This window comes from Aulonocara stuartgranti (genome assembly GCF_965226115.1).
Source record: "Aulonocara stuartgranti genome assembly, chromosome: 20".
Taxonomy (NCBI): domain Eukaryota; kingdom Metazoa; phylum Chordata; class Actinopteri; order Cichliformes; family Cichlidae; genus Aulonocara; species Aulonocara stuartgranti.
Genome location: NC_138956.1, coordinates 24,665,953 through 24,692,580, shown reverse-complemented (window position 1 = coordinate 24,692,580; position 26,628 = coordinate 24,665,953). Strand labels below are relative to the sequence as shown.

General features: G+C 41.7%; 1 protein-coding gene across 7 annotated transcripts in view; it reads right to left on the bottom strand.

Annotated features, from left to right (window-relative positions):
- Positions 1–26,628, bottom strand: part of LOC309696835 (serine/threonine-protein kinase WNK2) — a 40,862-nt gene that overhangs the window by 1,787 nt on the left and 12,447 nt on the right. For 2 of the 7 annotated variants that reach the window (XM_082518275.1, XM_082518276.1), the window contains exons 3-29: positions 25,197–25,369; positions 24,895–25,115; positions 24,631–24,788; positions 22,603–22,691; positions 21,979–22,198; positions 20,792–21,071; positions 20,591–20,706; positions 19,400–20,302; positions 17,639–18,781; positions 15,964–16,149; positions 14,668–15,009; positions 14,415–14,458; positions 13,285–13,444; positions 13,077–13,193; positions 12,340–12,510; positions 12,029–12,071; positions 11,606–11,692; positions 10,377–11,161; positions 9,914–9,971; positions 9,736–9,809; positions 8,879–9,543; positions 7,876–8,105; positions 7,456–7,680; positions 5,347–5,445; positions 1,873–1,917; positions 1,032–1,333; positions 64–922 (exon numbers count right to left, since the gene is read on the bottom strand). In XM_082518275.1, coding sequence (XP_082374401.1) covers positions 572–922; positions 1,032–1,333; positions 1,873–1,917; positions 5,347–5,445; positions 7,456–7,680; positions 7,876–8,105; positions 8,879–9,543; positions 9,736–9,809; positions 9,914–9,971; positions 10,377–11,161; positions 11,606–11,692; positions 12,029–12,071; positions 12,340–12,510; positions 13,077–13,193; positions 13,285–13,444; positions 14,415–14,458; positions 14,668–15,009; positions 15,964–16,149; positions 17,639–18,781; positions 19,400–20,302; positions 20,591–20,706; positions 20,792–21,071; positions 21,979–22,198; positions 22,603–22,691; positions 24,631–24,788; positions 24,895–25,115; positions 25,197–25,369 — 7,287 coding nt within the window. In that variant the 3' untranslated portion in view covers positions 64–571. Of the gene's footprint in view, positions 1–63; positions 923–1,031; positions 1,334–1,872; positions 1,918–5,346; positions 5,446–7,455; positions 7,681–7,875; positions 8,106–8,878; positions 9,544–9,735; positions 9,810–9,913; positions 9,972–10,376; positions 11,162–11,605; positions 11,693–12,028; positions 12,072–12,339; positions 12,511–13,076; positions 13,194–13,284; positions 13,445–14,414; positions 14,459–14,667; positions 15,010–15,963; positions 16,150–17,638; positions 18,782–19,399; positions 20,303–20,590; positions 20,707–20,791; positions 21,072–21,978; positions 22,199–22,602; positions 22,692–24,630; positions 24,789–24,894; positions 25,116–25,196; positions 25,370–26,628 lie in introns of those variants that run through there. The other 5 variants (XM_082518277.1, XM_082518280.1, XM_082518278.1 and 2 more) reach the window with 5 other exon arrangements.

Here is a 26,628-nt window from a genome sequence, read left to right as displayed (position 1 = left end):
AAAGATAAAAATAAAAATTGCAATGTATTAAAAACTCAAGACTGCATTCAAGCTACATTAAAATAAAATAACTTGGATGCAGACTTGTGTTTTTTTTCTTTTTTCCAAGAATAAAAAATTTATATAAATTAATGTTCAAGGCACTACATTCTTTCCAATAGATTCATCATACTGTCCTATTATTGTATCTCAAACCACTGATATTTGGATTCCAATGTAGTGTTTAAAGTGTACTTAACCCAGAAAGGCAAAAGCAACAAGAAAATTGCAGAATTGAAGAATAAAATGAAATATGGATGTTGTGACCACACATAAAATGACTAGTATGGCTGAGTCATGACTAAAGCCAAAAAAGTATTCAAACATACTTACTTAACATGTATTGTATAATATACACACATATCTACACTCACACACACACACAATTTACTACAGATTAGTGTTGCATGAAGAATCAACACTTTTCTCATGGTATTTACATGATGGGATTATGTACATGTGTTGCTCTGAACAGAGCAGAGTGGAGCTGGACTGTCTTGCAAATACACACTAATAAATTTTGGTAAGCAGATCAAGTAGTCCTTGTGGTTTTTGGACACGGGCCATTCTCGGGACTGTGGATGACCAGAGGGTAAGCTTGAATCTGTGGGTTTGCCATTGTGCCATAGGGCATCATTCTTGCTGCACCAAGCAAGCCTACGGGGACCACAGACCCTACAGGACTGGGCAAGCTGGGCCATCTCTGGGGATAAAGAGGACCGGGAACCATCCCAGCATAGGAGCCTGCGGGAATGAGGTAACCAGGAGAGGGCGCTGTGGATGAGTTTGACGATAGGGTTGCAGGTATACGAGGGCCTAAAGCAGCAGTCGGGGGGCATGAAAGAGGCAGCTGGAACTTGCCGGGACCATTATGACATTTCATCTGGAACAGAGGGGACAAAATATGTGCACAGACTCAGGCTGACTCATGCTTACATTAAGAATGATGAAGTACAGCTCCTAAACTCTCAGTCACTCTCTGTTCCAAATACCTCACGAGTAACTGCTCCCATCGGTGCTGCACCGCCTTCCAGGTCTTGCCGACGCCTCTGCTGTTTCATCTGGTTCAGGGAAGGTCGTGCTTGACTGGCCGCTGCTACAGTTTCCTTTGTCCAGTCATCAACCAGTTTGTGAAGATCATCAGTAAACGTGCCTCTCTTGTTGTTGCTGTTGTTGGTCTGGACCTGAGCGAGACGTGTGAATGGCTGAGGAGAGGGCGAGGATGTTGCTGCAGAGAGTGATGGCTGAGTCTGACTGGAGGCTGTCTGAGCAGTGGTGGTGTTGAGAGAGGACCCTGAAAAGACACAAAGGTCTTAAAATCTGCCTAGTTAAAAAACAAAACAAAACAAAAAAACAAACAACAACAACAACAACAACAAAAAAACAGCTGTCAAATCAATTGGCTGCTGTATGGCAGAATTAAGGACAGTTTCACAAAAAAATCCAAAAAACCCTGTAATGTGACCTTTCATGAAAGCCACGTTTAAATAATCCTCATCATTCTGGCGAGGCTAGAGCAAAATGAGTGTACAGGTAAAGTTGTGACACATATTTTGCCAGCAGCCAAAGGATTACAACATACATGTCTTTCATGAACAATTAAATAAAAATGAAATGTTTGATATGCAAGCAGTGACAAAATCCAGCAACCAAGACATGTAGGCACACTGCCATGCAAAACATGAAACAAATTAATGCAACAATCTGTTGAGTACCCACGTTTAAACAACGGAGACATTTTCAAGTGCCAAATTAATTTCAGAGAAAAAAAGGACTAAAATAGTGAGGACGAATAGAAAAGACAGAGAATAAGAAAGTAAATGAGATAGTTACTACTACTGCGTTCTTTGCCTAGACATAGTCGTTTCAGAGTGGACCCTATAAAAAGGTAAAACAGCACAAGACAGAAACAGTTAGGCCAGGACACACTGCACACCACAAGTAGGTGGACAAGCTGCTTCAAAAGCACATTCAGCTATCAAAACAACTGAGGAGAGAGAAAGAGGAAAAGGAGGAAGAGGGGTGTAAAAATCAGTGAGGAGGACTAGAGGAGCAAATCTAGGTGTTGTCTTTAATATCATTTGAAGAGCTGATGTTTAGAAAGTGTACAAGCCTAAAAGAAACCACAACTTGCCTTTACGTGTCATGTTGCATGTTTGTTCCTGCACATTTATTGACCTTTTCATGATTATATTTAATATGGAATATATCAAAAAATATTGGACAGAAATTTGGAAAAATGCAGCTACTATCGTATAAATTTGTACTTTTTGTTTGATCATTGGAATAACGGATGATTTACTGTTTCATTAACTGGTAGGGAGAAACTACAAAATGTGTAACATTGTGTTTTCTGGGAAAGAATATTGGAGCCTGGATTTAAAGGGAAGCAAAAAGATCCCTTTGTCGATGTGAGAATGCCTGTGAAACAAAACATGAAACCAAAACAAATAAAATTTAACCAACTGAAAGCACATAGATACAAGCTGGAACTCATCAGAGTCAGCAATTAAAAAGAAAAAAAACCAAAAATCCAAACATGCAGGTAACTCAGGAGAGGTGAAAGAACAAAACCATAATAATATTGATGATACAGCCCTTCATATGGCGGAGCAAGTCTCCATCAGTGCCCTGCCTGGCGCCTGCACCATGCACGTCTTCTCCATCCAAACATGAGGGACAGAGAGAGCTTTCCTCAATCAAAGCATAGGGCCCTGCCTATTAGGGAAGGGTTGGGTTTTTTTTCTCTGTGTTAGTATACACAGGATGGCAGACTTAGTGCCTCGACTCATCTGTATGTGTGTGTGTGGGAGGGGGTGTTACACAATCAAAATTAACTGTGGATGGAAACACACAACAAATAAATAGGGTATAAAGAGTTTGCCATTCTCTCTCAGATGCACACACATACACAAACAAACACACTCACACCATCTTGTATTAGGCCCATGTTTGGACAGGACTAGGCATTCACAAGCTCCAGCGTGCTTGTGGGGTCTATTTTTGAAAGCCAGAAGCACTGCACAAAGCAACTGTATGAAGAGCAGGGGGTAATATAATTATAAATTAATAATTATGAATGTAACTGCAGTTCTGTGAATTATGGATGATTGCCAGAGGAAAGACTGTAAACTGACATAGGTACCTACAACATTAAAGTTATTGCAGCCTGGATTTTGAATATAAGAGGCAGCACACCCTAGAAATGTTTCCTTTTCAATCTTAAGGTCAACTGGATGCAATCTGGGTCCTCAGGGACACTGAATTCATAGAAATATAGCTACTCCTTGTTCTACTTCCTTTCTCCCACTGACTAAATACAGCTCACAGTACAGCACTGGGTTGGTAAGATGGTTGATAACAATTACATGTTGTTTCACAGCTCTCTTTCTATCTGGAAAATATTCCTCTGTGCAAATGAAACACTGGAAAAACTGACTGCATAGAAATTACGCTCTACTTCAGTGCACAGAAATTATTTTCAGCAATTTGGACCTGCAGATCTCAACACCCGCACAAAGAGCCACACGTCTGAGTCATGCTGCACTTCTTCAGAAAAATATCAAAAAAGGCTTTAATTCAAGCTGAAAATATACAACACAGCCAGGAAAGAAAGGTCACCCTGCACGAATGAATGAATTGAAATGTCTATATTTTTCTCTGAGATCCCCCAGAGTTAGGTAATTCCCACTTCTATATATAGCTGCTGTAATCAAGTCACTTTAATTAAATCACTGTCTTCAAGTAAACTAAATCACAGAAGAAGAGTGATTTTATAATGCTAGTAGTAGATTTTGCTTAGTAAATACATTCTAACTCGGGTGTGATTGTGTTTTAAATTATATTATAGACAATAAGGGTTTTATTAGAAGAAGCCATAAATGCTGACTTACAAACACAAACAAGTCTAGAAAACAGCAGAGACTGTATCTATCTGTAAATGTCACACTTTTGTACCAATTACAAGCTTTAAAAGCACGGGTGCCGGCCAGTGCTACAGCTCAGCCTCCTAGTAGATGCACATATGGCATAAGTTTAAAACTAGCTCATTTTTGAGCTATCGTGCTCACAGACTTGGATGTCCATACCACCCACCAGGTTTGACGATGTCAGTCTTTTATGGCTGAGGGGTAAAAGCCCTAACACATTCGCAGACTTTCAGCAAAGTCACATGCTATAAAACAAACAGTACACAGACTGACCTGTAGGGCTGATCGATATAACGATATATATCGGATGACGATATAAAAACGTCTATCGTTTCATTTTACGCTATCGTTTGTTTCGTGGTGTCGCAAAATAAACTGTTTACGGCAATATTTTTTTCTCCGTTTTGATGGTCACTTTAGTTGCTAAATTAATTTCTTAAAGTTCTCTCTTTCTCTTATATTTAATATAACCACACTACGGACGGACAAGCGCCTGTTTTTATGCGTTGTGGTTAGCAACAACAACGGTAACACCATCGCGCGTTCGCTTGTTTATGTACCACATAAACCTTTCACAATAAAGCTCAAGATCCTGTTGAGACTTTTCAAAATAAACTGAATCACGTGAAAGAGCAGATTATTTACGATGAGAAGTAAAAAAAGAGCCGCCAGGTGCTAAAAAATAAACCTTAGACTTAAATGTTAGAACAGGCTTTTCCCCGCAGCACGCCGTGTAATAAATACTCACAAAAAAACGGCGGCTGTTAAAATGTAAGTCTAAAAATGTATCGTTTCATGAATCGGTTAAAACGCTGGACTCCAGCTACATGACACGCAGCTGGAAACACTTCCCGCAAGTCGAGCTGCCCGAGATTCACAGAATTTACAGAAAATGTTACATTTTTGTGATTTATATCGTTATCGGACGACAGAATTCTTATATCGGGATATGAGATTTTGGTCATATCGCACAGCCCTACTGACCTGCTTCACTGTACAGTATGTTTTTATGGCAAGAAACATTTCATGGCTGCCTAAATCTTTCATCTGTATTAGTCAGATATATCCAATTTTAAGTTTATCACAACAGTATCATGCTAATGTGTCAATATATATCATCTGTTTTTTTGTTCCGGCCAACAAAATAAATAAAATAAATTAGAAAATATACAGAAAACAAGTTTTAAGGTTGTTGAGAAGTGTGGGTGGTAGGAATAAACAATGGGTGTATGTCTGGTGAGAAGACCTGCAGGGATGGTGAAATAAAATATCCACTATATTCCACACAAATAAAAAATAGTTTGATAGGAGAGAGAGGCAGATAAATAAAGAGAATATGGAAATGAGTGAGGGGAAATATAAAAGAACAAATACAAACAGATGGACAGAGACACAGGTCCACTGAGGAATCTAGTGCGTGGTTTGCTACTAGATTTATAGGTGACTCTCTCTGACGTTTGGTGGTAAACCGTCCAGCCTGCAAAAATGAATATAAGAGGGAAGAAGAGAAGAAACAAGAAAGACACTATGTAAAAGTGCACAGAGACTGGGATGAGAAATCCCCACCATTAAAAGCACCAGAAAAGGACAGAGCATGATATGCAGGATCCAACCATAGTATCTGGTGATGAATGAGACTATTTTGACTCTCTGATGATAATTCAAACTGGCTGCCTATATCTTGCACTCCTCAAAACATTTAAGGGAACACTCAATCATCACAGTGTAACACAAAGTCAATTAAACTTCAGAGATATCGGTCTGTCCAGTTAGGAAACAAACCATTGTGAATCCATTTTACCTGTTTTGGTGTAAATGAAACTTTGGCTCTGCAGTGGCAGGTGCCAAGCTGATGGTCACAGACCAGTGCTCTCTCCTGGCTGATTTTTCTCTGCTTTGCTTTTTGCTAGTGTCTTTGTCACTGCTGGGAGTAATTCCAATCCAGCCTATTCGAGTTGCACACGTGGCTCCTCCAGGACAGTATATCTATATGTGCTGTCACAAGAAGGTTTGGTGTGTCTCCAGGACAGTCTCAAGGAAGTACCAAGAGATGAGACATTACACAACAAGAGCTGGACATGGCTGCAAAAGGGTTTCACCCCAGCTGCAGAACCTGTATCTGCTCATTTGTGAAAGGAGGACCTTGAGGAGCACTGCCAGAGCTCAACAAAATGACCTTCAGCATTCTACTCATGCTCATATTTCTGACCAAAGTGCCAGAAACAGACTCCATGAAGGTGGCATGAACGGCCAACATCCTTCAGGGAGACCTGTGCTCACAAACCAGAACTCAGCAGTTTGACTGGCATTCACCTAAGAACACCAGAACTGGCGTCCCATTCTCTTTAGAAATGAGAGCAGCTTCACACAGACAACATGTAGCAGATGTGAAAGACACAAGCAACGGCCCATTCTCGTGGTATGGGAGACACAGCCAATCGTTTTGAAAAATAAATATGGATAGTGCCATCCTGGAGGAGCTGGACTACCTGTGCACCTTTTCACGTACCAGCAATGATAAGGGCACTAGCAAAAAGCTAAATAAGGAAAATAATCAGACAGGAAGGATAAGGAAAGAGCAATGGTCTGTGGCCACACCTGTAAAACCATGTTGTCTCTCCAGTGCGCCTGTTGTCACTTTCATTTACACTAAAGCACAGATTATACACTTTTATTATGGGTCCTAAAAAATATATAATCATCAGGTAAATATAAAGTGGAGGGTTTGTGTATTGTTATGCCTATTTTATGTATTTATGGGATTATAGTGTCTATACCTTGGAATACGCTGAATTTAATATGAAACCTAAAAAAAAAAAATAATTAAATAGCAATGTTTGAAAGACAGAAATCACCCAGCTTCAAATAACATTTTACAGTCACTAAAATTATTTCCCTTCACATTTCTCATTTCACTCTAAACACTGTTAGCAAAAAGCTAATTATCTAGTACTAGTTGTTTTGAGTTTTCAAGTAAATAACATGGAAATTCAAATGTTCAAATCTTCATCCTCTGCAGAATGTAGCAGATTAATAGAACCAGTGTCCAGATTTCTTTTGTTTTTGTTCTTGGTATGAACTGCATAAAAACTCAAACATCCCCAGCTTTCAGACAATTATCAGGGAATTTATGAGCTCAAAAGTTCAATATTAGTACACAAGTATTGTTCCTGCTAGGACACAATTATTTATAGCACAGTCCACTTTTGTTTCTCAACTTGAAAAAAAAAATGGCATAAATTTAACAATAAAATCGTGTATTTGTGAATATGCAGAATGTGGTGCTGTCAATAATCCTATAGTACACACAGTATGAAGTTTGAAGCTGGTAAAAATGAGGTGGTTCTCCATCCTCCAGTTAGCAAAAATGCTACCCAGGGGCACCATTAACAGTTGTTAAAAATGTGTATAATGGCTGAATGCATGTCCATCTGCATGACCACACACAAACTGCACACACACAAACCCATGAACCTATAATATGTACCTTGACCAGGGCCAGCATGGTTGGGATTTCCATCACCATGTAGTCCAGCGTAGATGTTGTCTGAGGAGAAAGAACCCTTCAAAGAACAGGGCTGCTGGGTGTGGACATGCTCTGGGGCAGTGCTCGGCTGATTGCTGGAGCTGGAGCAGCCGCTGGAGTGGGCTGAGCCATCTGATAGAACTGAACTTTTAGCCGGGGAGCCGGACGAGCTGGCAGCACTCTCACCTTGGCACAAAGAGAAAATAAATAAATAAAATAAGTAAAGTGTGAGTCAGAATGAATCACACACTCCTACGAGTTTTCTGAACCTGGTGTCATTCCTGTGTTCTCCACAGGCTGCAAACACTCTCCCATACACACAAATCATCACATCACACGGATACATAGCCACTCATCACCCCACGTTCCCAACCCACATACCTTTTCTGTCAGCACTGGTTGTATTAAGATTGTTTTTGAGCTGCTGCACCATTGGATTGAGCAGTTTTCCAGCCTTTAGCTTGTGTTTGCTGGCTTTGCGCCTACGGCCACTTGGAGGTGCAGCATGAAGCAGGCTGACATTGGGGGGCAGAGTTTTTCCCAACTCCTTGTACAGACGTTCAATCTCACTCCTCTGAAATGCCTGCAGCTCTGAGATCTCCTTCATGTGTCTTAAAGGTAGATTCAAGGAGAAAATATTTAGTAACCATCTTAAAACAAAAAAAACAAACAAACAAACATCATTTCAAAAGTTCCCTCACACATTATTATCCATCTCCTGTACTCTGCATTGTTAAAAGTCAGTATTAGCATGATTTTATATGTTGGTAATTGATCATAAAAAAGCAATTCTTAACTTAAAATAATTCAATTAAAGGTGGTTTTATAATCTCCTGAATCATTGGGTATACTTTTTCACAGGACTCCACCAAAATAAAGTCACCAGGGGTGTCATTTTCACTAAGTTCATTCTTTGTGTAATTTAACAGTCTCTTTGCCTTAACTATCACTGTTACATGCATATTAAACATACAAAAATACCCATTTTCAGCCAAGACACATCCTGTAAAATATCTATTAAGGTTTTCTGTTAAATGCAAGCATTACGTCATACCTACTTCTGATTACCATGCAGAGGGATATACTTGAACATAGGCTCCAGAGAATGGTGACTATAATTCAGCCATATTCCCAAATAGTCTCTTTTTTTAATATAACTAATTATGACAGTTAGACAATCAGACTAGTGTGAAGCAGCTTCAATAAACTGAAACGGTTATGTAATTAGAGCAGTGAAACAATTAGAGTGAATACACAGGAACTGTATTCCACTTAAAAAAGTTTTTAAACACCAGCTAATTAAAAAAAAAAGATTAATAAAACAGGCACATTAGTGTAGCTGTGTTTGACTGTAAGCATGCAGTCAACCACAGCTAAAACTTACTTTTCTCTAAGTTTCTGTAGTTCTTTTCTCATATCTGCATCCTCAAACTCAGAGTCATTGTCACTGCTGACGTAGGATGAGGGTGCATGTCCTGCTGAAGGCGAAGGAGTGTGACCATTCATTGACACGGGCTGTCGGCTCGGTGAATCAGAGCTCTGTTCACTTTTGCTTCGCCCAGAGCGCCGCAGGAAGGCGACTGCCCTCTTCATGAGGTCACTTCCACTGTGCTCAGACAGGGTATGAGCCGGAGGAGCTGGATGTGCAGGAGGAAGAGCTACGCTGCTGCTGTCCTCATCTGCTGAGTCAGAGCAGAGGTGAGAGGGGAAGCGATAGTGGTGATGTGCTGAAGCGTCAATAGTCTGGGCCCGGGGAATGTGGCATGGGGTGCTGTCAGGACTAGAAGAAGGTGTAGCCTGGTAGAAGTTTGGCGGAGCAGAGTAACGGCTACTGCGGTGAGATTTAGATGTTTCTGCATTCTCATCTTCATCTCGAGGTTTCACTGATGACCTGCTCATAGCCACACATCCTCTCTCTTTCTTGTTCATGCTCTGAGCCTGGCTGTAAGACCCACCAGAACCACTAGAAGGAGCTGGGGAACTGCAGGAGCTGCAGCTTGTCTTGCTTTTTTCCAAGCGACAAATAACATCCGGCGGAGTTGGGATGATCTGCAATAATGGGAAACCCATGTTCATAACAAAATTAGGGCCCATAAACAACTAATGCAATATTAAAGCTACAAACACTGGAACTCAGATAAACACTGGCATAAGCCATGACCTGTAATGCAATTTTATTAGGGCAAATGACATTTACATTGAGCTGATTTGCTCACTGAAAGTTTGAAAGCAGGGTCTTACTTGAAAACGGCTTTTGTAGCCATGTGCACCAGAGCTGGCAGGCACATCACTTCTTTTTAAACCCCTGTTAGTACCTAAAAGACCAGTAAGGAGATTTTTGTTTTCAAAACAAAACTATCTGCAAAACATTATGCAGTAACAAAGTGACATGGATATTACCCAAATAAATGTTACCTACCTGGCACTGCAGAGTCACTTAATGTACCCACATCATCCGTGCGCTCAGGAATCTGAGGCTAAGACAGAAAGCAAGAAGAGTGTGTGTTGGACAGGTCACAATGATGTGCATAGTGACAAGTGTTAAAACATGACATACACAGGGTTGGTGCATTAAGGCTAGCTGTTATCCTTTCCTGACCTCAGTGTTGTCTGAGTCAGAACCTGATGTGTTTCTGCTGGCATGCATGTACACAAATATAAGGGAGGTCAGGCTGAATCATTGTTATGAAAGGAGTAACTTAGTTACTCTCGCTTCTTTCGAAACACAGTATTTACCTTGCTCTTTATAGATAATAGTCAAATCAATAACACAGAGCAAAGAATCGATCCACTGTTGCTGCTATTTATATACCATGCAGCTTTTAACCAAAGTCTGGTTGCTCACATTTCTCCCTTTTACTAACAAACACAGTGCATTTTACCAGAGGTTCCCCCTTCTTCTTTGTAAGTGCTCCTTCAGTGCTTTGGCCATCTGAGACTGGAGGGGAGCTGACCCCCTCTGTGCTGGATGCCTGGGTTTCAGATGTAAGGCTCGAGGGCTGGGAAGGAGCATGCTCTTGGTATAACAGGTTTCTCAGCTTCTCATCCAAAGTCTTGATAGTGCGGTCAACAAACTCCACCCTGCGTGGCCCCTCACTGTCTGACTCGCCTGGCCCCACACACTGCTGATGGCTTGAAGACTGGGAGTTCTGATGTGCAGGACTTTGAGGCTGTGAGGTCACAGTCCCAGGCTGCATGGGCGTTGCATAAGGTTGCTGCATGACCACAGACTGAAGGGAAGTCAGCTGAGGAGGAGCTTCTCCAGTAGGGCTGGCCTTCTGGATTGGTTGATTAGTCTGAGATGAAACCAAACCACCAGGTGTTCCTTTCTCAATGCCATTTACATCCAGCGAGACAGGGGGCACAATAGCGCAGCATGGCATATCAGTAACCATAGAAACAGCAGAGATGCAAGGTTCTTCCACAGAAAGTGAGCTGCGATGGTTGGCGGCACTAGAACCTAGGGCATGTTTAGTAACACCGGGCTGGGTCTGCTGGATGTGGGCTTTGCTAGTGATTTGGTCCGGAGGCTGGACCGAGGTTTGAGCTGCGGTGGTCAGTGAGGAAGATGAGGACGGGTTTTGGGAGGACAAAGAGACGACCTGAGTAGGCACTGCAGCTGTGTTGCCGTTGGCCCCGACTGACGATGAGCCAGACTTTTCAGATTCTGGAAAAATAAAGAGATGACAGTTAATTAGCAGGAGAACAGATTGATATGTAAACAGCCAAGGCTAAGAAAGGAGCTAGCTCCTGTGAGTGCCAAAGTGTTACATCATTGTTCGTCTTCCCCCATCAGGCTCTGTCAGTTGGAGTATAAATCCTGCCCTTCATTTTTTTTCTTCTTTTGCCTAAAACCACTGCAGACGCACTCTTATATAACTGACCCCAACGGAAGAACCAACACAGATAGACTCTAATGCATGTGCACCGTCTTCAGTAACAACAGCAGCAGCAGCAGCAGAGAAAAGCAAAGAAAGGAAAGCTGCAGATTTCATTTTCTAGAAAATATACTCCAACTAGTATGTAAAACAACTCTTCATATAAAAGATTCTTTGTTTAACAAGAAGTAAATCAGAAGACATTATAAATTAATAATGGAGTGTGGGCTTACCCTGGGCGTGTGATGTATTCTCTTTGTCGTGCATGGGAGTCTCAGCCACGGGGCAGATTATAAACCAACGCTTACCAGTGTGCAGGACTGTGAAGGGCAAACAGAAAAACTCAAGCATCCACATCTATATTCCCAGAATTTAAAAATCACACCATTACAGATCATTTTCAGCACAACTGCATTCAATTCAATTTTATTTATATAGCACCAAATCACAACGATGGTAGCTTCAAGGCATTCCAGACGATTATGCTTTCAACAATAGCACCCTGTATAATTTGTCATTTATGATAAAATTAAGTATGACTGAAAAGGCATTCATAACAAACAGTAACAAAGTGCAAAGTATATAATCAAATGAGCCTTGTTCAAAGTGACATCATAATATTAACAGATGAGATGCTGGCTGGTAAAAAGCCTTACCATTTTGTTGGTACACTAGCTGTGGGGTGCTGGGAGATGAAGCCTTTAAAGGAAAAGAAAGATTACCAACCAGTGCTAAAGCATGTGCATCAGTCTAATGTACATTTAAAAGGCTTCCCCTAAAGAGCTAAAAAAGCTGAACCTCAGAATAAATTCAGTTAGATCAAAATGTAGCATCAGCAAGGCTGGTATTTTTGGCAGCAGTGCAAAGTCATCTTGAGAGTGCTGCCTGGATGATGCATCTGAGGCGGAGGCACTCGTAGACAGATTGCACCATTTCATCTATTAACTGTCAACAGTGCGTTTCTCACCTCTGTTCCCAGTGTGCCAGGTCCTTCACTCTGTTTGGGGCTGCCTCCCTGGTCTGAGTTCCTCTCACCCTCAGTGTCCTCACTCAGCATGTCCTCAGCCTTGTCTACGATGTCCTTCAGCTGCTCAATGAAGACCTCTTTTTCTAAAGGTAGAATAAAATCGTTCTCCACCTGAAAAAAACAAAACAAAAACACAGTGCAACATTAAAGGTTTTAGCTTAACAAGCAATGCTTAAAGTGTTTATGACTGTGCTGGGAACAAGAGACGTAAAAGTACATTCAGAAGGCAAACATGAGAAACAAAATAAATAATTTATAGCCTTCTGATACATTAACCTAATGTCATTTTATGCCAAGATCAAATATTATCTGCAGTGTATTATTATTGTATGATATAAGAAAATTCAATGACTACAACGACTATTTCATTTTGCTTTTACATTTTGAAGTATTTTTGCTAGCAGTAGCATTCACAAGTAGATATTCACCTTCTACTATTTTTTTTACATTATAAATTAGTAGGCATTATGTTAATGTACTGCTTATGCATCTGTTCCCATATCTATCCATCTGTAAATATGCCCAATATGAATGACCTAGGAAAAGGGAAAGAGACAAAACAACAGATTTTTGCTGCATTGCAGGTGAGGACAGCAAACAGTCCATGAACAGCTTGCAAAACACTTCAAAAGCCCTTTGCATTAACTCAGCTGACTTCGCCTTCACCTCCAACATACCATGTATGTAGCAATCTCTTCTGGTGCATCTCCATCCAGGTCAAATTTGAAAGTGACCATTTTATGGTTATGAGTCTCCAGCTGACACTCGACCATTTTATCCCCAGTGTTACACACCTGCAACAGGAGCAAATGCAATAAAATTATTGTCTTATGTTGCATTTTTTTGAGAAGCACTTAAGGAAAAGTCTTTCTTTTGGTTACCCACATTCAGCATGCTAAGCTTTGGTCTGCTGAGCTTTTCTTGCCGAGAACGAGTGCGTGAGGACCTGCGGTGGTGTTTGCGGACTTTCCCATCGCATCTACCTCCATGTGTCCCTTCATAACCATCACTCATCTCCTTTCCTGACGTGGCATCGGAGTTGACACTGGTTTGGGGAAAGACAGGCAGTTATACAAATCCATATTCACTAAAAACCACTATTAATCAATAAAAACCGAATACCCAGCACTTCTTTTTACTCTATTACTCTAGTACTCAACACATAACAACCTTCAAAACAACAAGTATGCACAAACCTGTCCAAACCTGTCTAACCAGTATGTCCACACAAATGTAGGGGGGCTGACAAAGACAGATTCAGTTGATAAGATGTGTGATAGACAATCACGAATAACCTACTTAAATCTGAAAATACAAGAGCTCTATTACCACAGAGCCTTCTGTTTGCAACTGAAATCTTGTATTGAGAATATTGTACTGGTCTTTGCCTCCTCTTGTGTTTTTAAAACTCGGTGAAAAGGTTTTGTGAAGTTTATCACAGCTATGGAATGCCTGCAGGATTTAAAATGTCTGATACATGATATCTGTTATGCAAGTACTATTAAAATGCTTTCATTCATGTCACTATGACCAGCAAGAGTGGCATGAGTGTTCAGATATGTTTATCTGTCTCCTGGTCAACTGGCAGTGTTGACCAAACACAATGTTGCACTCCATCTACACACAAAGTTAGGGTGGTCAACAAGGTTTACAGGACAACAAATAAAATAAGAAGTAGTAGTAAATGACAACTTTAAGACAAAAAAATAGTTGCTAGTTGTTCCATTATTTATACTTATCAGGTCAGTTATCTATACCTCATGAAAAATTGTTTATGCCGCATTAAAATGAAAACAAAACAGATGCAATGTTGCCAACCTGTGCAGGTTCTTGCCAGGCATCATTTTTCATCATCATGCTTTTAATTTTTTGGTAGAGATTCTGTACAACAACAGTGAGAGGTGTACCACCTACCCTGAGGGTGCAGGAGGCCGGGCACAATTGCACATGTGCAAAATACACATTGTTGAGAACCTGCAACTAGCAAATATGGCTGAGAAGAAATAAGCTAGTACCTGTCATAGCTCTGTCCTCCTGTGTGTTTCTCTGCAGCTTGGTCCTAACGACAACAAAAGTCAGCGTTAAACAAGAAGAGAAAAATAATGGGATAACGGTGAATATGAAATCCTTTACTTTCTATTTTATGTCTTGAAAAGACGAACAGGGATGCCTCACGGCACTATGCCGGTATTGCTGTTAACCAAACTAACAGGGAGAAATAATTAGTGAGAACTTGAAGTGTTCAAGTAAATGTAAATGAGTCCATACCTCCATGTTAATCTCTGATGGACCCTGACCTGCAGCTCCTGTGACATTACTCAGTTGCTTCTGCTGAGTCCAACAGGAACTGGCAGACCCAGATGATGCTCTCTGGGAGTCTGCAGACTGCAGCACAGGAATTTGGCTTTGAACCTGACTCTGGGGCTGGGCCTGTGGGGGGAGCTGGCATGGGCTCACACTGTCCAGCTGGGCAGCCGCAGAGGCTGTTCCCAGTTCTGCCCCATTCTGCACATGTGAAGAAAAGACTGCAGCTTGTTTGAGCTGAGATGGCTGGACTGACTGAGCACAGGGAACAGGCTCGGGATGGCTAACCTGGGACTGCTGAGGAGCCTGCAATGACATACAAACAAGAAGACACATAATTATCATCCTTAAATAACTTGTTTCAGATATTCGGTGACAGAGTTTCTTTCACATAATCCATGTATGAACTCCATATCTAGATTTTAGCATTGTTTCATATGCAATATTTGATTAAATTATGTGAAAAACATAAACGTTTATTATGTTCACCATACCTACTCCAAAAAAGTATATTTTTGACACAAATAATATGTAAAAACAACCCAAGACAATCACAATCTTAGGTTTCACCCCCTTGAGTAAAAACCACCTTTAACAAACACACACAAATGCTCAAATTCCAGTTCACACCTTCTTGGTAAACATCTGTGCTCCACTGCAGTGGTCATAATTACCTGTATTAGTGGCTGACTGCTGCCAATTGTGGAAGGGTGTGTGTTCTGGCACCGGGCAGTGTGTGTGTGTGTGGGGTGGGTGGTTAGGGCTGATATAAATGCAGGTGATGCATGAGAAACCTCAGATCTAGCAGTGTGTTGTGGTTGTGGGGATGTGGGCTCTATCTTACTCAGTGCATGTGACGGGGACGGTATGAGGGATACTGAGATGGGTGAAACTAATGTGTTTTCAATGTGCAGAGGAGAAATGGGAGAGACAGAAGGAGTCGCAGGGACAGTATGCCCAGGAGAAAGGAAGATGTGATTAAGAGAGGTTGAGGCTGAAGGGGGAGGAGCAGTGCAAGAGTGAGGGAAGGAAGATTCAGAATCAGTCACAGCTGCCATCACCTGGACTGTGGGATACTGTGAAGGAAACTAAAAGAAAAAGGAAAAAAAGGAAGAAACATTAAAAAGTCAAATAATCTAGAAAAAAAAACGTCTCCTGTGTGCAGGATGCAGGATGATGCATCAAAAGAACTTGCTTCAAGCCTATAAAAAAGAGAGTATCATGGAGGTAAGATTAGCAGTGATAACAGACTGACAATACCTGTGGTTGGTGTGATGGTGACAGTGAAGCAGAAATCTGCAGAGGCTGGAGTTGCTGTTGGTGAGCAGTTGACTGCTGAGCAGAGAGTGCCTGTGCTGGCCCACTGGAAGCTGGCTGGCTGACATTCTGCCCATGGCCCTGTCCACCCTGTCCAAGCTGTGAAATGCTCTGACCAGCAGAGATATTCTAAAGAACAAAAAAGACAAGAGACAAAAAAAGAGGGACTTTAATGATGGCAGAGACGTATCCCTCACTTTGAAAATCTACACTTCCTTTCATTGACCCAGATTAGAATAGCTCACATTTTCCATTCTCTCCCTATTAATGCATTCAGTCTGAATCTTCCACCTCAGTGAACATTTGTACCACAAAACAGCAAGAGCAAGCCTTAGAAGGCTAACTGATACAGAGATGAAAACAACTGTTATTGTTTCATTATGGTTTCCATTATCTCTCTGTTGGCTGATGTCTGAGGAAACTCCTGTTTGTTGGCCTTTTCATTTTACCATTTTCATTTTCATTCACCTACTGTCCAGAAACACAGATGTTTCCAATCCTATTGACCCAATCAAAACTTGCCATTTTAATATAAAGAGTATCAAATTTACACTGTAATAAATAAAAATGTCAACTTCTTTCATCATTTAAAGTCTCTCCCACACAGAGCATCACTGTTGAGACAACTTAATGCTGAATCACTCCTCCTGCTCCACAGTTATAGCACTGAATGACCACAAGATGCAGAACAAAAGGATGAAACAAGCAAACCTTTGGGTGCAAAATGTTATGAATTAGAATGTGATTTTTTAAATTATTACCAAAAGTGTAATCTGACTATTTCCCTCATGAAGTTTCAATTTATTTAACATAGTTTCACTTCATATGTTTTCCCTGGTAATCAATATCCCACCAGCAGCTGCTCACTGTTTGAGCCACTCCATTAATGTAGCATACAATTAGGAAAAAAAACAGACTTACTCTTACTCTATGTTAAATTAAATTTCGGAAAACCTCTCAGATACATTAAAAGAATGGAGAAAAGACTGTAAAGACCCTGAGACTGGCCAAGGACTGGTGAATGTCAGAACCACTGTCCAGGATGAGTACATCAAGAAGATGACCATGTGCTTAGTGAATACCTCAACAGAAACCTGAGAAAGAAGAGGAGCAAGGAGAAGAACCGTCATGGAAGGACAGGCCCCTGTACGGTATGTACCAACGGCAGACAAAGGAAGTGGCTGACATCCAGAAATCCTATCAGTGGCTGAACTCAAGAAGATGTGAGGGTGATCAGAAATTCAAAACCGGGGCACTATGTTGGTAAATGGTAAATGTCCTGTATTTGTATAGCGTTTTACTTAGTCCCTAAGGACCCCAAAGCGCTTTACACTACATTCAGTCATTCACACACACATTCACACACTGGTGATGGCAAGCTACATTGTAGCCACAGCTGCCCTGGGGCGCACTGACAGAGGTGAGGCTACCGGGCACTGGCGCCACCGGGCCCTCTGACCACCACCAGTAGGCAACGGGTGAAGTGTCTTGCCCAAGGACACAACGACCGAGGCTCGAACTGGTTACAAGACAAACTGCCAACTCTTGAGCCACGATCGCCCCTATATGTTACCTTCATATAGTTATTATACAGTAACCATCTACACTATATGCTCACCTGTTGGGTGGTATGTTCAGCCTGGCCTTGCTGAGAAGAGGTTGAAATGCTCTGAGAAGTCAGTACCTGGTTAGCTGCTATGTAAGTCTGTGGACAGACTGATTGGGCAGGCAGGTACTGACTTTGACCCGGAGCTGTTTGTTGAAGTGCAGAATGTGCATAGCTCTGAGAGGCAGCATCATGTGGACCTGCAGCTGAGTAACTCTGATGTTTGGCTGGAACCTGCAGAACTTGAGTTGCGGTGGTTTGGGGCTGAGACTGGGATACATCCTGACTCTGTTGTGGAACTGCTGTTTGGATAGTTTTTTGACTGTGCTGCTGGACATTTGGAGTGTGCACTTGTTGCTGTGTCGAACAGTGAAGACTTTGTGATTGTTGGGTTGGATGTTGTGCCATTTGCTGGTGCATGGCATACACAGTTTCTTGGCCATGCTGGAGTTGAGACTGAACACAGGCCTTCCCAGCATTTTGCTGTGCATTTTGTGATAAAGACTGTTGGTGCTCTTGTTGAATGGATATTTGCTGACTGTAAAGTGCTGGTGTGGCAGAGTTTTGACTATGTTGCTGATTGGGCAGTTTGACTGTGGTTTGGGCCTGCTGCAGTGTGCTGGAAGCTTGTACTGGTTGACCCTGAACTGTGGGTGCCATAGATGGGGCTGCAGATGCACTAGGACAATTTTCAGTTGGCTGCTGTGCTGGCAGAGTGGTTGCTGCAGTTGGCTGCTGAACTGATCCTGATGCAGACTGAGCGTGTTGTAAAGGTGGGGCCACAGAGTTCTGAGATGTTTGCTGCACTTGTAAGGGAAAAGTCAAAGAGTTCGCTGCAGTTACTTGCTGCTGTTGCTGGACTGGTGCTTGGTAGCTTTGTACAACATGTTGTGGCACAGCTGATGGTACAATACTTGCTGCAACTTGAGCCTGTTGCACATTTGGCGGTGAGTAGCTACCAGCACTGGTCGCATGTTGGATGTTGACTGAACATAGACTGGCTGGAGCTGGTGTTGGTGCACAAGGCTGAGGAGCATACAAAGTAGCAGGGTAGCTGTGTCCAGGCTGGAGGTACTGTGGTGGTGCATGCACTGTGGAGCTGGAAGAGGACAGACCTTGGACAGATTGTTGAGTCTGGTAACCTGCAGAACTGGCCTAAGGATCAAATGAGATATTTTTAAGTTAGTATCTGTTGGGAATGAATTTTCTATTCAATGATCAAATCTAACAAAAGCTTATACGTGTGCCAGTTACATTAATTCATGATGGGTGAAAATATAATGAGAGGATGAGGGATAAAAATAAGTTCATGAAACACGTTTTAACAATGAGGTCTTGACAGGTGTGAGCTAAAATGAGAGCACAAGGGAGAAAAAGTGGGAGAGAAAGAGGATGTAAATCAGACAGCTGCCTCTTCCCCTTTGGTTAGAGGATATCTTTCAGTGTCAAGCTCAACAGCTGTTGCATCTGGACAGTCAAGCAGAGAAGGAAAGGTTAAAATCTGGATCAGTAGTTAAAGGCATTGGTTAAGGTTGATCGGAAGGAAATGTAATATGTTAGAGGTTGCACCATTGTTCTCCGTCAGCAGCAAGCTTATGATTTCTAAGAAGACAGTTAGCTCTAGAGGCCTATGAGGGCAGCAAGACTCAGTGGGCAGTTAATCAGACCAGCTCCATGCAGAATAATGCAGAACCATCTACAAGCTGGGAAAATGTGTTAAGCAGGTTTTGGCCCCATCATAGGACGCGAAAACAACTTTTTCTTGTGACCTACCACTCCTACAGCCCTGGTAACTTGCTGCTCTCTGGCACAGCATCTGTCTTCACACTCCTGGAGAGGTTCGTGGTCCCCAACAAGACTGCTAATCTGGAACTGACTCTTTAGGCTGCAGTCTCCATCACTCCCGGTTGGACTGAGAGCAGCTGAAGAGTACAGTGATGAGGCTTGGGCAGGTGTGGGGGGACAAGGGGCTGCTTTGCGACTGATTATATTAAAGAGGGACTGCTGCAGCTGTGAGAAATTGGAATAATCACTTGAAGCCTTCAGCAGTCCATAGCCAGGAGTGCTCATCATTCCACCAGGTGATGGGTGGTGTCTAAAGTCACATGGACATTGGTGCGTTGGCATGACAACAGAATGACAGTGGTGCCTCCAATCTTGTGACCTCAAATGAAGCATAGAAATACATGCCTGGCACGCAGAGCCCCTGTGCATCGCAATATGGTGGTTGTGATGAGAGGTCAGACTCAGAAGACTACTAAGGTCAGAGTGCCTTCGTTCAGTTGGCACAGGAAGTGATAATGTCTCTGATGGCGATCTGATGTTGATATCACTAAGTCGGCGGTGGTCAGTAGGTGAAGAGACGGGGGAGACTTTGATTACTGGCATAGCACTCTGTGGGGAAAACCCTCCATAAGACTCTGAGTGCAGCTCAGCAGAGCTGAGTTCTGACTGTTCTGGTACCGTTGGGTTGGGACTGACTGATCTCTTAGACTGAATGAGGGCATGCAGTCGAGCAATGTGGTTTGCCCTTTGAATGTCAATAACAGGGGCACTTCCCCTCCGGCCTTCAGCTCCCAATCGAGCCCTGAGCTCTGGGCTCAGCGTTGCCTCCCACACTTCACCCTGTTCGCAGTACTGGGGTCGATCTGTCAGAAAATGGCTACTGCTCGGGCACTGATTGAGGAACAACCCAAAAGCAAAACATATGTTACTCAAAATAAACAGGGCATAACAAAAAGAATATGATGATGTGGTGAGGACAAACAAACTTGTTCACAAAGACAAATGACTGTATGAAAAATACATGGGCAACTCTTAAATGTGTGAATAAAGCATGTGTGTGGGTGTTTGTGTGTTCAGTTTCAAGGTCAAGTGCGTGTTTGCTAGTTCTAAATAGTCTATGTTTTTAAATAAAACTGAATGCACATGGTCCACCAGGGTGTGTAAGCTCCTGATACAGACCTGCTGTGTTGCCATAGTAATAGGCTCGAGCAGGGACTGGTAGAGGACACTGTGCTGGCTGCTGTGGGAGTCCGAGTACACTGTGGAGCCCATGCCACTGTCAAGTGTGCTGTCTGCTGCAGAGACACATAAATCATCCACTCATAAAAAAGTCAAAGATTAGGCTTGTGCTTCGGGGTAGATGAGAACAGAATCTCTTACATGTTACTGAGGTGGCACTGGCTGTGAGGTTATGCAGCCTGTTGTACTGGTCTGCCTCTGGCTCTTCTGGTTCCAGCACAAGGGGCTGCCCTACATGTGGCACCCCAGCAGAGATGCCCTGAGATGGTGTCATCTGGGTGCTGTGTCCTCCTTCACCCTGATTCTCTGCAGCCGCTGCAGACACTGTGCGCTCTCGTCTCCATTTGATCAGTGCCACACGGTCCCTGATCGACTTTCCCACGGTCTTAGCATCACTCTCATGGAAGAAGCCAGACTCCACCTGACAGAGAAAAGGGAAGAGCATGACTTCCAGGATATTTTTAGCAGTGAGCCATGTGAGGGAAGAGAGGGTGCATATAAAAAGGGGAGTGCACGAGGCAAAAAGAAGGAGCAAGAAAAGGAAGGAAGAGAAAATCTATTTTAAGGGGATCAGAGCAGTGGGGAAACGTTTCCTTTGTCTGCTGCTTGGCTCACTCTTCACAACAGAACTGTCTGGTCTGTTACATCAAAACGTCCGTCTTTCGCTCCAGTGTTTACATGTGATGTACAAACAAATGCAAAAATGTTGTGCTATGTACTGCACTGTTTCGAAGGAAGTTTCATCAGGAAAATTTCTCCACGTTATTCTCGCTAAAGGTATGACATCTGCAGTTTTACTGTGTGCTACCCTTATTTTCCTCTCAAAGTCTGTCTTCGGCTGAAGAAAGGCTTACAATGACAATGTTTACATTCCCTACCTGAAGATAACCCAATACACTTTCTCCAATACCCCTATTAGGGCACTTTTTCTATGGTGTAAAAGAATGTTAGACAAGTGACAAAACAAGAGTTTGAGTAATGAAAATCATAGCTCCCACAATGAGAACTGTCCATTTTTTTCTGGATCTTGTTTTTATTGCTGGGCCTGTGGAAACCTTATCTGATTGCGTTCACTTGAGAAAACTATGTAAACAAAAAGAAAAGAATAGTACTATATTCCTGGAAGTTATCAATCTTAGCAATCTGCACTATATAAAACCAAACACTAGAAGACAATAAGCCTCTAAGAAATGCAAAGCATAAAAGTGTGGTGTCAAAAAAATAAAACGACAAAGAAATAGAAACCATTTCTAGTACTCAACATTCAGATTTAACATTTCCATGTATGAAAAGAATTCTGTAATGTATAGCTAAAACCATTTACTCACCATTTCTTGTGCGACAACCTCAGGGACCTCCTTCTCCAGGTCAAATGTAAACTCAATGGCCCCACTCTCCTTGTATTTCCCTTTTAACTTCTTGGGGTCCTCCACCCACAGTTTGAGAGCTATTGAGGACTTTTTTCCATCATCCTCCTCAGCTAGCTCCACCCTCACACCTGTGTCCTCGGCAAAAAAAGCGTGATTCAACAGATCTTTGATCGTGTACCTGGAAGCAGAAAAAGAAAAGCTCTGACTCCAGTGGAAAGATGTTCAAGATACAGTAAAGTTAACAGTGACACAGAGCCATTCATGGTCACATATTACTTGTGCTTCCCAGATCACCAATCACTGAACCTAATCATGATTCATTAAAAAATAAATAAATAAACAAACAAAAAAAGCCACAAGAAACTAATTAAACGTTATTTGCCCCAATGTACACGAACTAATTATGTAACAGAATTGAAAGACACCCCGCAGATATGGATAGAAACTGCAGTGCTGCTGAGAGCCCAGCTGTCAGTGCCACAGCAATGAAACGGGGGAGGTGAGACAAGGCATGAAAGACGAGAGGGCACCTTGTGGGCCCTGTTGGCTGGACGCTGGACATCGCCGGGCACAGTCACTCACCGTTCCTCTTTCTTTTGGCAGATGCACTCTCCAATGATCTCCTTGATTTCAGGATCCATGACCTTGTTGTAGCTGGCTGGCTTTACTCCCTGAGCAAAGGGAAATATAAGCAAAACATTGTGGATATGTCATGAAAGGATGTCATGTTGATGACAAAACATAACAAAAGAGAAAAAAAATGAACACATGAATGGAAATTTCTTTTTTGTGATGCTCCACCCAAATCTTATCTTCTAAGTATCACACACTCGCTCTCTGAAAAGAGAGCCGAAAGTACCACAGCAGTGGTCAGTTTGAATTCATGTCAGGTCCCACAAAGCATAAAAACATCCAAAGGAAGCCTCACAAAAACTCCGGCAGCATAGTAAATTTCTTAAAAGTACAGCTCAAAGCACAAAAACCAACTCGTTCTCATACAAAGGCTTTGAATGTTCCAATTTACACATGTTAGAGCAGCCAGATGTTGTTTTGTAAACTACTATTACAGTCAGTTGGTCTAAATTCGGCAGTTTTGACTGTGCAGACGGTCCTGAGTTGTCACAGCTGGTGTGGTTTAACAATATATTTGATGCCCAATAGATTTTGAGCAGTTCTTCTAAAAATGGATGAATTCTGTCTTTTCTTAACATAACACTTCTATTTAGTTTCTTACAGGTATAATCTACCCAGTTATTTTTTTAATTGTGCAGCCAGACTATATAAAACGTGTGATATAATTAACTGGAGAAAATAAAGTTTCTGCATCAAAATAAACTAGATGTAAAGTATATGCATATATCTGGATTAATATTCCACCAATTATTCAGCTGGATGTTGTATCTCTTCAGGGAGTACACACAATGTATAATGCTATTAGGGTTTCTCTTTGATCAGCCTTCTATTAACATCCCACTGTGGAAGGCACATTCATATGAATACAATGCAAAAAATAGCAACTATAGAGAGCTGCACTGATGCTCCCTAACCATTAATATAGGTTGAGAGATTTCTTTAACAGCTACTAACAGGTGAAAGAGTCTGTTTTTTTCAGCTCCAACCCTGCCAAGTTTTAAAAGTGAAAAAACAAAACAATCAGTATTCAAAGCACTATGCTTTGCTAGCAAAGGAAGATGTACAGAAATACAGCCTTTAGGCTTCATCCAGAAAACAAAAGAAACTTGGACCCCCTGAGTGACACCATATGGCTGATTAGACTCTTCAACCAAGAAATTCAACACTGAGGAATCATCTACCTGAAAATGGTGCTGATTTTGTACTCTGAGAAATTCTCTGGACTTATTATCTGAAATGGCAAAATAAACATCCCAACCTTGCTATGCCATGTTCACAAAGCATGACACTGAATTATTAATACATTAAAGAAGTCACTTTCTTGCTGAACATTTTAGAAACCAAGTTTTACAGAGAAAACTTGGTAAATGAATATATGGAAAAGTCTTAGTATATGAAACTATCAACTTCTTAATTTTAATAAACAGTGCATTTATCACCTTAAAGGTTTTGCATTTAATACTGGTGACAGTTGATGAGCAATTAGTTCAGCCTCTTTTTGCCTGTATATCATCTTTTATTCCAAGCATATAGTCATTATGGTTCATCATATTTCTATTAGGGCTACTTAACATTCATTCATTAATGTTTAAATACTGGACAGATCTCTAGGTTTCTGTTAAAATCCCTGAGTGTAAGCCCATTTTTGACAAGTCATTATCTTAATCTTAATTTAACATTAAATATTTAGAAGTTCAATTTGTATGCATAATTAGAGCTCTGAGAAATTTTGACCAAAGTATGTTTTCCATGAACAGGTGATTTTGGTGGAAACATATTAATGTAAATGTAAAACACCATGCTGTGTGACCAGTTCCAGTGTACTGCATAACTGTAGCATCCCTGGTTTGATTCCAGCTGAAGGTCTTTGTTGCATGCTATAAGCCCTCTCTGCCCCTCTCCCTCTCCTTCACAGTCAGGCATCCAAAATAAATGCAAGAATTAAAAAAATAATAATAATTGCACAGCATGACTCACACTGGTAACTTTGCGGTAGATTTGAGCAGCATTCTGACACTCAGAATAGGGATATTCAGAGGTGGCCATTTCTAGCATACACATGCCAAAGGCATAGACATCCACAGCCTCGTCATAGTGTTCCTCATACATCTCTGGGGCCATGAACTCTGGAGTGCCTGCAGGAGCAGATGGAGAGAACAAGAGAGCCCAGTTGACAAATGACTAATACTTCTTACTGTAAAAACCACAAATCTGTCAAGTCACATGTTAAAAGTCTCCTACCTATGACACTCTTAGCAAAAGAAGCTGCCTTGAGTGTTGCCAGACCTAAATCCCCTATCTTTACTGAACCTGTAGGTCCAGTAATAAAGATGTTGTCACATTTAAGATCTCTGTGGATGATGGGAGGCGTCCTGGTGTGGAGAAAGTGGAGGCCTTTAAGGATCTGTCTACACCAGCTCCTTAACACTTTGGGCTTCATTACCTTGAAACGCTTTAGATAGCTGCATGAAGGAAAGGGAAACCTATTAGACCATAATTAAATGAGCAGCAAATTAAAAACAACTGCCTACATCCATACTCACGTTTTTAGCGTTCCTGACGTCATGAGCTCTGTTACTAAAACAATGCACTTCTTTCCTTTAAGCGGTGACTCCCAGAAGTCGTAGAAACGGACAATGTTGGGATGCTGGAGGCCTTTCAACATTTCTGCTTCCTCTTTAAAGCGCTGACGTTCCATTTTAGAAAGCTTACGATCCTATAGGAAACAACAGATGAAGAAATGATGACTATCAAGCCCCTAAAAATAACTGTAAAACATATTTGCTTCACAAAAACTACCAGATGGAAGAGCATCCCATCATTCCTCCACATTTTAAATTCATGCTTCTAGTATGCTTTTGATAGTGGGAAATACGGAGTAGTTGAGGTGGAGGTTAGTGTCAGTCTCTGAGACATATACACATCTCTAATTAGACCATATGTGCGTCAAAGCACACACGTCACAAGTGTACGTGTGTGGGAACATTCAGATGAGTGTCTTTTTCAATCAGTAAGAACATTCTGCGAAATCTTTTGTTTGTAAATACATTTTTAGATGTAATATGATCAGATGTGACCTCTTACTTGCTAGCTTTGATTTGTCCAGGAACACTGAGGACGTGTAAAGAGAAAGAGGGGTGACAAAGCACAGCCGCTCCTGGGAGAATGAACCAAGGCATTAACATCGTCACACCCTCAAAATGCTATGGCTAAAGGTTATGTGTCATCGATCTCTGCCATCTTTCACTCGCTTTCTCACTCTCTCACCCTCTTAGTCCCCTCCCCCCACATCTGCAATCTATCTCCTTTTCTGCACCCCGACCACTCCCTTTTTCATCCCCGAGATCCCCCACAAACACAAAAAGCATCTTCTGTAGCTACTCTCTCACCATTTCTCAGTTCCTAGTCTGGCAGCACCATGCTGTATCTAGTGCAAGGTTGTGGTTTCTTTCCTGTGATTTTTTTTTTTTTTTGTCTTCTTTTTTTTTACTGCCACTACATCAACGACTTATATAACACACATACACACAGTGAGCTGTGTCTAGCAGCAAGACCCCACCCATCACAGAAACCGACGACACTGATGGTGGAATGCAGTGAAAACAACCTAGCGGGATTTAATCTATTCAATTATTCACCCAAAGTCAACTTCCTTCTTAAATAAAACTGCAATTAGAAAATGAGCATGAATAACCAGAAAAATTAACAACATTGTGATTCAATGTGTTGAGGAGTGGATTGATGTGATGGATAAGGCTTGCATGTATAAGAATGTGGCATGTCAGGTTTTTTTGTGTAAGTGTGTATGGTGGTGATGGTGGTGGTGAGGGGTGTGGGGATTTTCACTGCACTCTTCTGAAGTCCCATGAATAATTCAGTTCTGCAGAGAACTCTTTCTACTGAAGCAAGCTGAGCAATGAAAGGCTTGGGCTGGCTAAGTTGGGCTGGGTTATCCCCATGTGCTGTTTGTTGCAC